At 40.8% G+C, this 16,787-nt stretch overlaps 2 protein-coding genes across 2 annotated transcripts in view; one reads left to right on the plus strand and one right to left on the minus strand.

Moving 5' to 3' along the window:
• Nucleotides 1-709: 709 nt before the first annotated feature.
• LOC118429961 (nucleolar complex protein 2 homolog) lies at nt 710-13,478 on the minus strand. Its single transcript, XM_035840612.1, has 17 exons — nt 13,334-13,478; nt 12,229-12,360; nt 11,714-12,083; nt 11,061-11,177; nt 10,244-10,361; nt 9,648-9,738; nt 9,358-9,436; nt 8,488-8,598; nt 7,717-7,830; nt 6,523-6,711; nt 5,759-5,898; nt 4,867-4,978; nt 4,343-4,456; nt 3,521-3,622; nt 3,042-3,185; nt 2,339-2,452; nt 710-1,848 (listed from the first exon to the last, which is right to left on the minus strand). Exons 1-17 carry the CDS (start codon nt 13,354-13,356, stop codon nt 1,429-1,431), a joined length of 2,490 nt encoding a protein of 829 aa, XP_035696505.1. The 5' UTR covers nt 13,357-13,478; the 3' UTR covers nt 710-1,428.
• A 158-nt stretch (nt 13,479-13,636) lies between these two features.
• The window catches only part of LOC118429925 (large subunit GTPase 1 homolog), a gene marked incomplete in the record, with an annotated part of 11,686 nt that continues 8,535 nt past the window's right edge, over nt 13,637-16,787 (plus strand). The window contains 3 exon segments of the mRNA XM_035840561.1: nt 13,637-13,801; nt 14,670-14,796; nt 15,400-15,520. Of these exon segments, the coding sequence (XP_035696454.1) occupies nt 13,703-13,801; nt 14,670-14,796; nt 15,400-15,520 (347 nt within the window).

The following is a 16,787-nucleotide window of genomic DNA, read 5'->3' on the forward strand; positions in this document are numbered from 1 at the left end:
TCTTAAGCTACTTGCAAATAACTCGCGTATCTATTCCTCACAAGCAGTTAGCAAGAAAAAAACAGTTACTCGTTGGTTGACAGTTCCCTAAAAGTGAAAATCATACTACAGTAGTCTGTTCCTGGAATTCATGATAAGAGGTGGGTAAAAGGATTTCACTGTCTAGAACTAGAAGGAAACAATATGCAAAGACAGTGTTGGTTTCTTTTTCATACAGTTGTTCCCTGTTCTATCTTTTGCTGGTTTCCAAAGGTTTCTCTTTTAAAACAGCGTTTGTGGAATTATGCACAGCTATATGGTAATGGTTACATTCAGTTATAGTTAAGTAAATTAATGTAAAATCTATGTACTGACACTCTCGAAATTACTGTCCTTAAAAACAACTACTGTACAGTAAAATACCAGTACTTTCAAGACTAGAACAGGAGCATGGGATACATGTATGTTCTCAACTATTACTTAGGTGAAGATTGATATAATTTATAGTTGATTTGTTACAATTTGGATTCTCTTGACCTATCTTCTTTTCTTTGCTGTATTGACCTATTTCATATTTTGCTTTTCAATGCAGCAGAAAGAAGTTGAACATCTTAATGTTAAAAGATTGCTTGTTTGTATTTGTACACACTTATTGCTTTGTTCCCAAAACATATTAGATTGATTAGTACAACTTAAATCTGTGTTTTCCCAGTAATATGAATTTTTTTATGACAGCTTACTTTGATTACATTGTGCAGAGATTATTGCAAAATATAAAAATGGAACGAGAAGTTACCATTTAGTGGACTATCCTACCTATCAAAACAACACAAACTCCACACAAGTGGTTCAGTCCAAAGCTATAATTAAAAAGGACTAAGTAGACTGGTTTTGTTCTCATACAGAGCAGTAAAGGGAGAGACAATGAAAGACTTTAGGATATTTTGCTTTAGTAGCATTTTATTATATGAACAATGCGGGATATTATAATTACATTTGCAAAGCCTATGTCTTCTGTAGAGTACTACATGTTGTTACATGTAGAAATAAAAGGTGGCCAAGATAAGCAATGGTGGTATTCAGAACGTAAGAGAGAGGAGTTTTATTATCACTAGTCCCCAGCACCTGAGGTACTAGTAATCAGAATGTGCTTCACAATGCTTCAAAATAACAATACAACTGGAAAATCTGTCAATGTTGTTTTCCAGCATCTTCCACTGGGTAAATAAAGTTTATAACCTGAAAATACTTGTGATGGTCTTTTTTGTGAGTAATTCATTTTCTAGTAATAATACAATCTGTTGTGATGATACACACATCATCCTCTTGTGTAGTACCAGGTGCTTTCAAGAGATCTCTAAAAACCCAAGACTTTGAAACTTTCACAGCATTACCTGTACATATCGTAACATCCACATCTAATATCATTAAGGCCCCTGATTCATGACCTTAATCTTCATCTGAGGAAAATTCAAAGTCTTCCACTATGTCCTCACCCTCCCCATCTGATGAAGACTCCTGCTGGTACTTTTGACTCCTCCTCTTCACAGCATCACTTACTGCCTTCCTGTCATCCTTCTTCCCTTTCTTCTCCTCTATACCTTTGGCTGCTGGACTTCCTTTCCCTTGTACTACTGGTGACTCCACCATTTCATCCTCTGAATCATCTTCCCCATCGATGTCTTCACTATCATCAATGTCATCAGAAGCATCATCATCATCCTGGCGATCAGCTGGTTTTTTCTCCAGCATGGTTACATGTTCCTGGTCAGACTCGCTGTCCGACTCAAACAGCCCCTTGAACTCATCTCTGTCCTCGTCGGTAGCGACAGCCCGGCGCTTGATGGTGGGCAGATCTGTGTCAGAGATCTGGGGAAGGAGTACAGCTAGGTTAGTAGATGTGACTGAGGGGCTTTGAAGTAGTGCACATACATAGTGACATCATGATACATATGTCTTGTTATTTTCATTGGGAATTTTGAAGTAGTACATGTATTTTTTTAAATTATACACTGGAGGATCTAAGGTAAGGTAAGGTATAGAGTGCTGTCATTATGATATTTTGTTGACAATGGATCCAGAATACAATGTCCCCATTGTTTAATCTCCAAGCAGATCCTATGGTATGATAGCATTATAAGCTGGCCGAAGGAGTGTAGCTGGCGTAGGAGTGTGCATTTCCCACCTTCAGCCAGTTTATGATACTATGTTATTCAACTGTAGGATCTGCTTGGAGATATTTAAGTTATAATATGCACAATCCATGAGTTACCGGGTATTCAATGTGACAAAAAGATCATTCACTCAACTCTGGCTATTTGCAACATATGGTAACAAAGTTAATTTCAGTCATGTTTACCCTGTCCTTCCCAGCGATCTCGTGCATGAGTTCCCTGTCCCTGAGTTTCCTCCAGTTGTCGTGGAACTTGCTCAGTGGTGTCCCCTGTTGTTTGGTCTGACGCTCCCAATTTTCCTGTGCAACACAACCAAGGCAAACTTTCAACATTACAAACATCTACAGTTTGTCTAGCTAAGTGTATGCCTACCTGGCAGTGTCCTTTCACTGTTCAGGCCCTTTAGTCAGAACATATCTGAGAAATTCTTTTAAACAGACTCGTGTTGGGTGTATGGCTTGAAAATCATTCTTTCAATAAAAGAACATTGTTTTCGTCTGTGACCAGCTGCAAGTGCATGTATCTTGATCTAACAACAGCATCACCAGATTGAAATTGTCAGGCTACAGAGGTCGTTGGAGACCAAAGGAAATCCTGGATGGAATGTGTTAGGAGAGACTAAATGTGCGGTCTAACTAGGGTGAACCCACTGGACAGTGCCACATGGAAGCACGGTGTGAAGAATAGCCGACTGCTGCCTACCCGTGTCAGGGATCCCAGCATCAGTATAATCAATTACTGGATACTACTACTTCTACTACTACAATGAAAGTGAATCTTGAATGTGAAATTGTTTTCAAAAACTCATAAACACATCATCCCTTAACATCATCCCTTAATAAAATCATCTGTTTTTACTGTGAAACAGCTTTAAAGGTGATCTCTTACAATGGCCTGTTTGTCCGTGAGGCTGAAGTTGACTGTGGACCGTCTGTCTGTGATGAACTTGCAAGTTTCCTGCACCTTGTCCAGGATCTGTTTGATCTGACGAGTGTAGTTGGCCACCTTACACTTCTTCATGAAGTCCTTCATCTGAAAAATATGTCAAAGGCAAAAGACACTGGTAATGTCTGCTTTATTTGTAGCAGTATGGTCAGAAACAAAAATCAGCACTTCATTTCCATTGAATACGGCCTACCTATACTGTAGTATCATACATGATTTCAATCATGGCCAGGCTAACCTCGTTTTGGTGCCATGACCCCGTAACATCCAAAATGGCCACCATAACTGGAATTAAGCATATTACCTGACGGTGTGGGAGATTTTTTGCAACGATATAGTTTTTGCACTCATAACAACAATGATTTTAATCTTAATGTTTTGGTCAAGCTTTAATTTCTGATTATGTGTCCATAAAGTTTTACCTGTAGTATAGATGTCAGTACCAGTTCAGGGAAGCCCACAGTGTGAGACTGTGTGTTGAAGTAACTCATCAGCAGCTCATATAACTGATCTATAACACCATCCTGTAGTCAGCAAAAAAGTACATACATGTAATATGTCAAGATGGAAGTGTAGGAGGAGTCCACATCTGTCACTATGTATATGTGTACATTTGTAGATGTAAACTACTACTGTAAATGCATTTAAGTTCACGAGGATTTAATGTCGCAGAAAAAGGACTGTTTGCGGTGGTTCTAAGTTTGCGGTAGCACCATGCACTGTAGTCTCTTACTGCCTTGGAAAAATGTTTGCGATGGTTCTAAGTTTGCGGTGAATTGGCAATGCGAAAATTGCGAACATAAAATCTCGGCGAAAATTTCTGCATTTACAGTACGTGGATCCATGTGCAATCAGGCCTCTAGCCAGGTTGAATTTGGTCCTTATCCTGATTTCCATTGACGGAACCTTTTTCTCGTCATCATTTATAAATATCAGTCATTTCGTTCAATTTCAGACATTTTTATATCTTTTCTCACTGAACTTCAGCCATTGAGGTTGAAGAATAGTCTTAAATTTTTTCCATCGGCAAAAACTGTCATATGATAGAATGATGGGTGCTAGCTATAGTCCAGAGTGCAATACACTGTAGGTATAACATTAAATGTATAATGTAATATACATAATGCTGCCTACATGTACTTGCAAGAATTAAAATAGGCCCGGGTCTATGCAAGGTCAAACTTCAAACAGTTCAATACAGAGAAACAGCTTCAGACATACACATAAACAGAGCAACTCCTTACCCTAAAGGCTTGTTCCTGCAGCTGTGCATTGGACAGTTTCAGCATCACTGCAAAGTTCAGAGGCTTCACACTGGTCTTGCTGTGCTTTTTGTTGAAGTCAGTTTGTTCAAACACCTAAAAAAAGAAAGTAATAACCTGTCTAAACATTGTGCGTCAGAAAAGTACAAGAACAGGACAGTCAATCTTTTTTTCAAAACTTTCAACCTTCACTTACTCACTCCAGGTTTGACATCTCGAATTCTGTGATCATGTCATGATCAGAGAAACTGTGGTCATGATGTTTGGGTGGTAGATAGCTCTTGGGGCAGAGAGTATGTGGTGTAGGTTTGGGCCACCTAGCAGCTTGATTGGGAACTGCAGGAGCCAGTATAGTGTCTGATTTTGAAAGGGAATAACTCAAGAAAGGGTTGTCATGATTTTTGCTAGGTAGATAGCTTAAGTGATGCTTTTTCAAACTTGTAACCCTACTACACATCTCAGTAGAAACCACTTCTATGACCACACATGTACAAGCTGAGTCTGACCTGCAGTATGAATGGTAGAACAGGGACGAAGGTGTTGGTACTGTCAGACAGAAGTGTCAGCGCTCGTACACAGTGGAACCTCAGTGGGTAGAACCTTGCAGTAGGGACTAGTCTGGAATTTAAAAAAAAAATACAGTTACAAGTCTAGGAGTGCAATGGTCTTCGAGCTAGTGTGTTACGCTGAAGGGCGGTTATACCAGCTATATAGATACAGATACACTAGCAGCTGAAAATTACATGTATCAAAATATGTTGACACCTTAAATGATTAAAGCACTATATGCCCAAATGTTGTGCCCTTGGAAAAGGCACTTAATGCCTATTTCCTCACTTCATTCAGGGATGGTCTCTCGACTGGAACTAAAGCGGGAGGTTCTGTGTTTTAATAGGAGAGCTACATCTCAAGCACATTTAAAAGTTCCACTTATTGAAAAGAGTAGGAGTCCATCTACTTGAGTGGAGCAAACCTCAGAGTCCAGACTTACACAGCTTGCATTTACACTTATCAAATAGGTGGTTTATTGGTTGTAGGAGAACAAACCTAGAGAAAAAACAAAACACCTTTTCTGTACCACTGTGACTTTGACAAAGTTTGAAGGGTATAAAAACTACAAGTGCCAATCTAAAGGTGGTATCTCGCTGCACTTGGGGCACCGGTGCGGCACTGCGGAGTTCTTTCACTGCGGCACTGTTGTGTTATTTTGGGCAATTTTTTATCATTTAGATTTTGCGCAATATGTAAGAGTATTACTTAGAAGACAACAAAATACACAAAACCTAAGAAAATTCATTCTTTATCTCTGACATTCATTGAGTAATCTCCAAACCCTGCAGTGCCGCACGGGTGCCCCAAGTGCAGTGAGATACCACCTTAAGTTCTCCTAAGACCTACTTGATGGTCCCTATGATGACCTGTACCAGTGGGTAGATGAGTGGCTGTAGGATGTCAGAGGGGTACAGTGTACTGAGAACTCGGCACCACAGATACAGACAGTGGACGTACTGCCAGTTGTACACGGACTGGTAGTTCTCCTGTTCAAACAACCAGAGAGGAAATGTAAATAAAGAGTATACTCCAAGTAAGAACAAAAGTCATGATTATGGTTTTCATACCCAGCAAATGGTGCAGTATAGAAACAATGTTGTGTGAAGCTATAGTGGGACTTGAGGTACAGTTATGGAAATATATAAACTAACAATGTGTATTTTCTAGGAATGGAGGACACCAAAAATTGCAAGATATCCTACGGAAACTTGAAGATGGATCAAATGCTAGCATGACAACAATTGTACAAAGCAAGCGCCTCAGTTCTCATCGAAATTGGCTGAAGCATACATAATTCAAGTGGATGTATATAGATGCCTTGTTATGATATCTTTCCTGATGACTCCCTTCACTCAGCTAAAAATGAGTACCTAGCAAGGTTAGGGCCATCCCTCGGATAGAATGTTAAATGGAGGCCCCAGCAGTCGTATTGAGGTCGGCAGAATGGCAGCTCGCTCCAGACCCTTGCGATTTAGCCCCTATTGTAAACTCCTTGCAATTCAGCCCCTGGCTAAAAGGAGAGAATAGTCTGCCCACCCAATAACAATAACAAACTTTTTCCAAGACATCTATTTACAAATCTAGTTATCAAAAGCTGGAAGTTGTTTGACCTTTTTCTTCATCATGATGGCATTCCTGAGGTGGATGGCCAGTTGTCGGATGTAGATGAAGCCATGTTGGTATGTGGTGTGAAGGTCAAGGGCAAACAGCTCGGTGAGCGACCTCTGCATGAAGTTGATACCAGGCAGGCTGTTGGGGGAGGTGAACTTGGTGTTCTTCACGTACGCCAGGTACATTTGCTACAGACAAGGTAGAGACAACAGTTAGTTAAAACGTTTCTCTATGTGGTGTCCATCGCAGGCTTTTAGCCAGGCATGCGTCAACGCGTCATCTGGACGCACTTTTCTTACAATAATAAGAAATTTGATGCCCCTGGACGCCCTATACTGGGGAGAAAATCCTCTGACAAGCATGAAATTCTGATTGACCAGGGATGCTACCAGGTCATCTGTGGTCACAGTCTTCTACTGTGACATCTGTAACAGTATTTTTGCCTCTTGAGATACCTTAGAATGCACTGTTTTAACTTAAAATCATCAAAAACTCTGCACCATGGAAGGAGGATGCCCTCAGGCCCCCTACAATAGTTACTTACCGCGACTCACCAATAAGTTTGGACTCCCTATTATAAAATCCTAGCTAAAAGCCTGGTCCATCGTGTGTGGTGCTGACAGGCTTTTTAGTTGGGATTTTATTATGGGGTCAAGATTTCTTGGTGTGTTGTGCCAAGTGATATAGACATGAGTATTGTAGGAGGGTCTGAAAGCATCCACTTTTCCTGAACCGAGTTTTAGAGAATTTTACTTTTTTTAGGTTAAAATGGTATATTCAAAGGTATCCTGAGGGGCAAAATTGCTGTCAGAGAGGTCACAATTGAAGAAATAACAAAAATCTCCTTAATTTTCATGTACATGCAGATTCATTTACATTTGTCAGTTTCTATGCTACTTAAGTTACAGCTGATAATGTTATAACACTCAGCTCCTACTAACTAGAATGACCTAGCTGTACCATGTATGGGCGTATTATTTACAAAAAGGAAATGATAACAATTAGATGGAAGTTATGTCCGGATAACAATTAGATGGAAGTAATGTCCTGATAACAATTAGATGGAAGTAATGTCCTGATAACAATTAGATGGAAGTTATGTCCTAAAAGCCAATCAATTATTCAAGAAAAAAAGTATCATTACCCTATTTGTGGCTTAATTTTACTTGTTTAGTAATCAAATGTTCCCCCACCTTGAGAATCCACTCCAGAAACTTGGCCTGTGTGAGTTTAGTGATCCTGTACACACAGAAGAAGGCGATGACTTGTACACTCTCCTCTCCTTCACTCCACAGGCTGATCAAACGCTGGGGGTGGGGAGGGGGAAAATATTACAGATAATTTCTTTTTAAAGTAGACACATATCTGCAATTGGACACGCATACATACATACATATATAAATGTATTATCAACACAAATTCAAAATAGGACACAATGTGGAATTCCAATGAAAACACATTTACATACAGTTACTATAAAGCTGAACCTTACAGTGTATTATTCATATAGTGCCTCAGGTATGCTAAAATCATTCAGTTAATTCTATGCTTCTTTCCATGCATGGGGATCACAATACACACCCGCTATCCATTTTATCATCTGTAGTTTCCTGTCTTACAAGGATTACATGTGTTTGAAGTTCAGATGATGAGGAAAAACAAGTCACCAATACTCAGTACTAAAAAAACAAAATAAAAATATACGGGTCTTAGTGGCAAATGTGCAGATATTGACACACTGGCGCACCAAATCCGTTGGTGTTTTTGGCACCCTTTTTGACAGATTAGCTGTGAGGCTCGGTGGGCGTCATTCCACCGTCATGGGGGCAGGGGAATGGCGAGTATCGAACTCAGAACCTACTGATTCCAGTTCCAACACTCCAGCCGTTGCGCCACACAGACATCACAATCATCGACACTACTGTTGTAAAGCTACAGCTGTCAGAGTGAGTGAGAGAACATACCTTGAGCAGGACCCTGCAGAGCTTTGGGAAGCAGATGTAGTAGTGTACCAGCTGTAACACATGTCTCAGGAGGGTGCTGACAACACTCGCCTCAGATAACACCTGGCTCAGCTGCGAGAAAACATCTGTGTTACAATTTATCTTGGGATAAAAAGACAATCATAACTTGGGTATGGCATGCTGTTGTGAAAATACTTCAGGGTTGGACAAGTTTACTAAAATTCACTTGTCCTATCAGGCAAGCACACAAAAAGCTTACTTGCCCAAACCAATTTTTCACTTGCCCAAAATTTAAATGTCACTGTTACAACTAATAGTAATACCAAGGAGGTTGCTAATACTAGTATATGCATTTTCACTTCCAGAAATGGAATTCTCTGTTGACCATTGCTTGATGTCATGGCAGTAAAAAGAAACAAATTATTATCAAAATTGCACTCAATCAGTAGGAAAATGTTACTTGCCCAATCGGGTAGGTCATGCACTTGCCCAAACAGCACTTTCACTTGCCCGGGACAATAGCAGGGCTAGTGGACTTGTCCAACCATGTACTGTACTTGCATATTAAGTAATTTCTACCACAATCTAAAGCTGCATACACTCATATAGCATTGCAGCATAATGGCTCAAGTAAGTATGGAAATACATATACCAACTATAGATGAACCTGCAAGTATTGGTAAACATAAGCCTCATATGACAAGTACTGAATACCGGTAAGCTAGATACTGCTATGTCTTTGAGCACAAGACAGACTTTGAGCTGTAATTTTTCAAACTATCAAATGTATCCAACAGAGAACTTACATGTGGTATTAGATGGTATCATTTGGGGGCAAAGAAGAGAAAAGGAAAGAACGTCAGCCCTCACCTTGATGACATCAGACAGGTATGTCTTAATGTCCAGCTTCATCTTGTTCCACTTCTTGTGTGAGGAAGGCATTACTGTCCTGAGTAAAAGATAGCAACGACATTGACACATTATCATGTACCACACATCAGTACTGCCATGGACATTTCCACTTCACCTGTGCAAAGTTTTATATCAAGCTTGTTGATTTTTGCTTGTTATGTTCTTATTGATAGTACACACATTCTTCAGACAGCTATAAATACAATGTGCTCATATCATACTAGCTGTGAAGACTATGAGTCACTTACTTCTTTCCTTTGGACCAGGACTTCACTCCAAAAAGATGCAACAATGCCGGGGCCACATCCTTTATACAAACACCTACCACAGCATTAAATACTGGAAAATACATACAGGAAGTGGCTGTCAAGGTTGGCACAAACTGTCATATGAAATGAGGAAACAAAATGAAAATTCTAGCAATTGTTTTATGTGTCACTGAATATGATTTTATTTAAACTTTATTTCCGCTGCAGGCTTTTAGCCAGGCATGCCTCATGGTGTCTGGACTGGCTTTTCTTAAAATAACAAGAAATTGAATGCACTAGACGCCCTTACACTGGGGAGCAGATCCTCCGACAAGCATGAAATTCTGATTGACCAGGGATACCACAGCTCATTTGTAGTCACAGTCTTCTACTGTGACTGTGACCACTTTCACAGTATTTCTTTCACAGGATACTTTAGAATGCACCATTTCAACTTAAAATTCTCAAAAACTCCAACGAAGGTGGATGCCTCCGGACCCCCTACAATAGTCTCTTACCACGACTCACCAAGAAATGTGAACTCCCTATAATAAAATTCTAGCTAAAATCCTGATCCCTGTGTTACATGTACTTACCCTGACTCCCCTCCACCCTGTATTTGGTATCCTCCTCTCCTTCCTCACTACTGGTCTGTAGTACTGCTGCTCTAAATGCCCTGATCACCTCATGGAGGATAGGTAGGGAAGGCTGGTCCTGTAGCAAGCATTCATTCACACATATATATGTGTCACAGTAGAGACTGCGATTCAGGACAATCAGACAAATCGTCATCATCAGAGTTTGTCCTAGGACAGACTGCAATCAGGATCTGTCCTACTTGACAATCGTTGATTCTACTAGTACAGATTGCAATTGGGATCTGTCCTACAACACTCTGATTCAAACTCAAATGATGCTAGGATAAAAGAAACAGACTGCGACAGGGATCTGTCCTAGAACAAACATATGTATGTTTGGATGTTATGGTCAGCAGTAATTCTGTACATAGTGTTTGATTAATACTATATGGCTGTCAACTTACTTTTCAACTTTCTTCAATATCAAAACTCATGGAAGAGACGTGCATAAACATTACTATACAAAAAGAATATTCCAACAAAGGGAAACTCCTTGCTTACAACTTCTTCCACTTACACAGAAAATGGACTTATCCAACTTTATCCAGAATGACTTCTACCGACCAACACAGATGAACTTTAAAGTTAAGATTAAGAATGATTGTGGTGTGGATTGCTTAAAAACTTTTTAAAAATTGGGTAAGCCTGATCTTTTTTCGTTGGAAATTACCCTTCAACTCTATTCAGAATGACTTCTCCCAACACAGATGAACTTTCAAGTTCTTACATTTACAGCAATTCCAAAAATCAAAAAAATTATCATTGTCTATATTACCCTTAGTGCCTTTCTCCACTTTTGCACCATTGCCATGGTGACCAGCTTTCCCTTCTGTCTCCTTTGTTGATCCTCAGCCTCCTCTTCATCATCATCCTCATCTTCATCACTCATCACCTAAATAACAAACATCATTTAAGAAATGCACCTACAGTCAGTTGTTTCAACTTGATAGTCAATGGAAAAAAAAACACCAAAACTCATATTCAGCAGTTCAGGTTCAAGTTTGCACCTGAACCCATCATTGCATATTATGTGTGCTAGAAATTTTTTTTGAAGGGGGGGGGGGGGGGGGGTGGTTACATATAGAATTGCATATTAGCATGAATTAACATGTAATGTGAAAAATATGTGAAAAAAATTATATACAGCCAGTGTATACACAAAAGGTCAGTTATTAACATGAAATGTTTTTTGTCTTTTTCCAGTGCAAATTTCACTATCTATGAAAGGTTTTAAATGGTTTAGAACAAAAAAGTGAGACATAGCTTTTGGCAAGTCCGGACTTGATTCCCGACATTTAGGGTTTTTTGGACTTGGACCTAAATGTTTTTACAAGTACATTTCCAAGTCCGGGTTTTAGGTATGCACCACTACATGCCACTGTGTTTGAAGATTAGTAAATGCATACAAATATTAGGCAAGATACACACCTCAAGCCTCCCTTCTGGTTTATGTAGTTCTTCTTCATCTGAGTCAGACTCCTCCAGATCAATTTCTTCCTCATTCCCATCAGCATCTTCACTTTCACTCTCGTCTCCACTCAGGATATCTTCCTCACTGTCATCTTCATCATCTTCATCTTCCTCCTCCTCCTCATCAATTTCTGCTGAGTCATCAGAATCAGAGTCCTCAAACTCCAATAAGTTCTTGTCTTCCTTCTGCAGAAACTGGTAGAATTCTGGGTCCACTTCTTGTAGCCGTGACATTTGCATTTTGTGCTTGGCTTCTTTACCTTTCTTCTTCATGTCAGGCGCAGTCTCTTTGGCTGTTGTTATGTCCACTTTCCTCACAACCTGGGGACTAAGATAAAGAAAAGATGACACTTTGACACAGTTCACATTTGTCTGTATGTCTGTATCCTACAACATTTGAAAATGCCCCAAACTGGTAGAGGTATATGTGTAAATTGCAGACAGAGAGTGTATATGCCAAAGATGATACAAACCTTTCAGTCTTTTTCTGCTTGTGCTTCTTCTTTCCCTTTTTTGTTTCCTCTTGTTTGGTGACGACATCTTCTTCTGAGTCTTCATCAAAGCCATGAGCCATGAAGTCATCTACACTCAGGTCCGAGAGTTTTCTGTGGACACGGACAGAACAAGTGCATAATTCACACTGTTGGTGTAAGCCCTTTCACAGAGCTCAGAACGCATGTGTGGTGACATGAATTCTAGGTAATACGTCAAAGGGTAAGGCCCCAACATTGTAAACAGTCCTTGTCTCAACCACTTGTTTTCGATTTACATAACAATGTCCAGACAGGTTTTGTTTTCAATTTTGGGGCCTTACCCTTTGACATATTACATGTACCTAGAATTCCTGTCGCCTAGCGGCTTCCCTTGGTACTGCAGCAGAATTTCTGGGTCTGATGTCTTGTGTTCTGAACAAGCTATGGTCACGATTTTATAATGATTTGAATATCCTGACAACCATATACTGTAAACGCAGAAACTTTTGCGGTGGATTAATGTTCGCAGTTTTGTTTCTTTCTACTTTATACTCGCCCCTCTGGTTGTTTCAGCCGCATTACCGCGAACTTAAAACCACCGCGAACATTTTTCCATGGCAGTAAGAGACTACAGTGCATGGTGCTACCGCGGATTCAAAACCACCGTGAAAGGTCCTTTTTCCCGCTACCGCGAAATTAAATCCCCGCGAACTTAAAAGCATTTACAGTAATATATAAATTTTGATGGCAGCAATACACTGTAATCGAACATGATGCAAATGAGGTCAACTGAGAGGCCTGGGTGGCGGTTATTTTATCATTTCGTAGCAAAATCTTTCGTTTAAAGGGCCTTGTAGAGTTTGCTGAGTGCCAAACCTATTATCTGAGTAAGCTGAACTTCAGTGGGCACACATGTTGCAGACGTCCATACTTGCCCCCCTCCCCACAGCAAAGAACACTAGATATCATAAGACGTATGCACTTACAAACAACAAATTCACGTGTTCTAATAGATACCATTGTACAAAAAAGCTAACTGCGGAAGATATTGACATCAAGTATGCGAAATTTGTAAGTAATTAAAGAAATTCTTTGCCCAGTGTACCTTTTTTTCATGGAGGCGGCCATCTTGCCCACGTGCGGTAACGCAGAGAATGCTGGGATGGGGTCAACACGGTCATCTCTCAGTCAGCGCATCAAAACAAAGAAGTATTTAAGTCTTGTATCCCATTATAAGCCATGAATTTTATTATATAGCCAGTAATATTTAATATAAAAATCAATTACATGTTAAAACGTGGTTTAAAATACCATAAAGCGTGTAACTATAGGCCATCATAGACTATTCTGCACTTGTCGTTTGGTTGCTTTGGAAAGGTGAAAGGTCAACATAATCATCTGTGGTTTTGCAATATCTGCACGTGAACCTTGCGATATTGTTGATTTTCTTGGCATCTCTTGCACTCTATAAAGAATGGGGAAGCGTAAGGGAAACACCGGGCTCGGTCGGAGTATCATACGAGACCGGTTCGGACCCCGTGGCGCCGGCGGCGGTAGGCATGGAGAGTCTTACGTGAGTCTTTCACATATAAAACATGAACTGATGATGAAGTCAGAAATTTAGTACTAATAGTAGACTAGACTCGAGTAGAGACTGAGTAGAGTAGACTAGTACTAGAATGGTTCCAGCCAGGTAGGATTTTTTTTTTACTCCAGAACTTGTGTATTTGTTTGTGTATTAACTTTACCATTGTTGTTGTTGTTGTCCCTGTTAACCGTCTATTATATTATTTCATTGCTTTTTTATTTATTTAGAGAATTAGACGTGGTGTCGATGTGCTGTTCTCCTCTAGCTCAGTACTACTACTAGTAGCTGCTTCCCAGGTGCTAGTTACAATGGAGGGGGAGACAAACAGGTTTTGTGACATAACATACACACAGTCGTCTTTTGGAAGGGACATGCAATACGAGCGATCGCTGTTGTTGTTTATATCCGGGGTATTCGGCGGTTAGTGCCTACCAGGACGTCAGTAGATTGGATTAAAAATTGATATTTAAATTAGCAGATCAAATTACCGGTTAATATGTAAATCAATCGTTTGCCAAACACCTAATTTTTGCCTACCACTGCGTCACCGTGACATCATCGCGATCGCTCGTATGGGGGTCCCCTGTTCGAGGAGGTACCTCCAGCACATAAAACTACTTCATAATTAGCTCATAATTAATTCATAATTTACTCAGACTACTGGCAGCAGTAATACACCAAGATGAATGAAGATGAATGTAAAAATCACGGCCGTTTGAATCGCAGTACTACAAAAACTACACAGTACTAAAACAAACATAAATGCTGCAATTGTGTTGTCCGACGAATAATACATGATCAAGTTTTAATACCGTGTCAGCAGAAGTATCTCCATTTTTTCCAAACTGCCCAGCTCCACACCAGTGAGCTATCAGACGGATACGACTGGGGGAGGCTCAACCTCCAGTCTGTAACAGAGCAGAGCTCACTGGACGACTTCCTCGCCACAGCTGCCCTGGCAGGGACAGAATTTGAAGCAGGTAAGCTAAACTTTGAAACTAGAATGGTTACAGGAAAAACAGCGTGTTCACAGTTTGAACTTTGTTTGCAGAGGTGAAAGCCCAGATAAACATTAGATTTGACTTTGAAAGGGTCAGTTGAATTTTGAGACGATTGAGACAATGGTACTTGGTGAGAAAGATCAGTGGGTACTGAATTCATGTGTAACTTATTGCTCATGGCTAATTGATAGCATTTTCTCTAAAGTGGCCACCTGTCTATAGTGGCCAAATTTCTCCAGTCCCTTGTGTGGCCGCTATAAACAGGTTTGACTGTATGTCTTTTTTTCTGTGCGTAAGCCCAATATACGAAAAGGTCACAATTTTTCCTATCAAGCTCTGCTTGGAGAGTAACCACATGTCCAGATGTTTTCTCTTTACCATGTTTCAAGGGCCTCAAACTTTGACATATCATCCTTAAAGCATCACACTGTGTAGTAGACACTATTAACCACCTTGCTATTGTATTGTGTTTTATTTCATGTCTTTCAACTGATTTGCTGTGTCATATGATAATAAACATGTGCAGGGTATGGTCTCAAACAAGATCCAGAGATACATCATGTCTTTCCTTCTTCCCAACAGAGAAGCTGAACATCAAGTTTGTGAATCCCGATGTCAATGTGGGCCTGCTGACAGAGGAGGAGGAGAAGGAGGTGCAGAAAGCACAAGAGGACAACAGGCAGTACATCAGCATCCCCAGAAGGTTGCTATTCAAAGTGGTTGTTCAAGAGATTTTGAAATACTACTAGTAGCTGTTAGTAACAGTGTGATTGGTTTCTAACTAGGGACATGCTGAGAATGTATGGGTGAACATGGATAAAAACAACAAATATAAAAAGGAAAGAAAAGTGATCTCAATCCAGTTTTAGCTCACTGAAGAGCTAGTCTTCCACTGGTCATGACAGAAAGGACAAACGATGTGTCCAGTATTTACAGGTTTATGTACCACAGAAATTCCCCTAACGCTTTTTGACAAGCACAATGAACAGTGGACAACAGTTTAACGTCCCGTCCAAAGGACTGCAACCCTTTCCGGCAGCGTGCATGTCGGTTGAGTGACACAGCCGTAGTCAAACTCGGCTTCTAGTTCCAGAGGTTGGGCCACTAACCACTGGACTAGGTACGCTACCTGTGCTTGTCTGTAATATCCTGTCTTCTTGTTCTGCAGACCTGCCTGGGATGAGACCACATCAGCTGATGAGCTACAGAGGAGGGAGAGAGACAGTTTCCTGGAATGGAGGAGACAGCTGGCCAGGTGGGATGATGGGTAATAGGAACTACAGGAATGGGATGGGATGGGTTGGGATAGGATGGGTTGGGTTGGGTTGGGATGGATTGGAATGGGATGGGTTGGGATGGGATGGATTTGGATGGGATGGGATTAGTTGGGATGGTAGGGGTGGATTGGCATGAGTTGGGATGGAATGGGATGGGTTGGGTTGGCATGGGTTGGAATGGGATGGGTTGGGTTGGCATGGGTTGGGATGAGATGGGTTGGCATGGGTTGGGATGGGATGGGTTGGGTTGGCATGGGTTGGGATGGGTTGGCATGGGTTGGGATGGGATGGGATGGGTTGGGTTGGCATAGGTTTGGATGGGATGGGATGGGTTGGCATGGGTTGGGATGGGATGGGTTGGGTTGGCATGGGTTGGGATGAGATGGGTTGGCATGGGTTGGGATGGGATGGGTTGGGTTGGCATGGGTTGGGATGGGATGGGTTGGCATGGGATGGGATGGGATGGGTTGGGTTGGCATAGGTTTGGATGGGATGGGATGGGTTGGCATGGGTTGGGATGGGATGGGTTGGGTTGGCATAGGTTGGGATGGGATGGGATGGGTTGGCATAGGTTGGGATGGGATGGGATGAGTTGGGTTGGCATGGGTTGGGATAGGATGGGAAACAGCTCAGTACATGTTATTCTTTGTACTTTGTTAAAATCTTCCTACAACTTTTTAGATATAAATATCT

Source organism: Branchiostoma floridae, chromosome 14, assembly GCF_000003815.2.
Source record: "Branchiostoma floridae strain S238N-H82 chromosome 14, Bfl_VNyyK, whole genome shotgun sequence".
In the NCBI taxonomy this organism is placed as follows: domain Eukaryota; kingdom Metazoa; phylum Chordata; class Leptocardii; order Amphioxiformes; family Branchiostomatidae; genus Branchiostoma; species Branchiostoma floridae.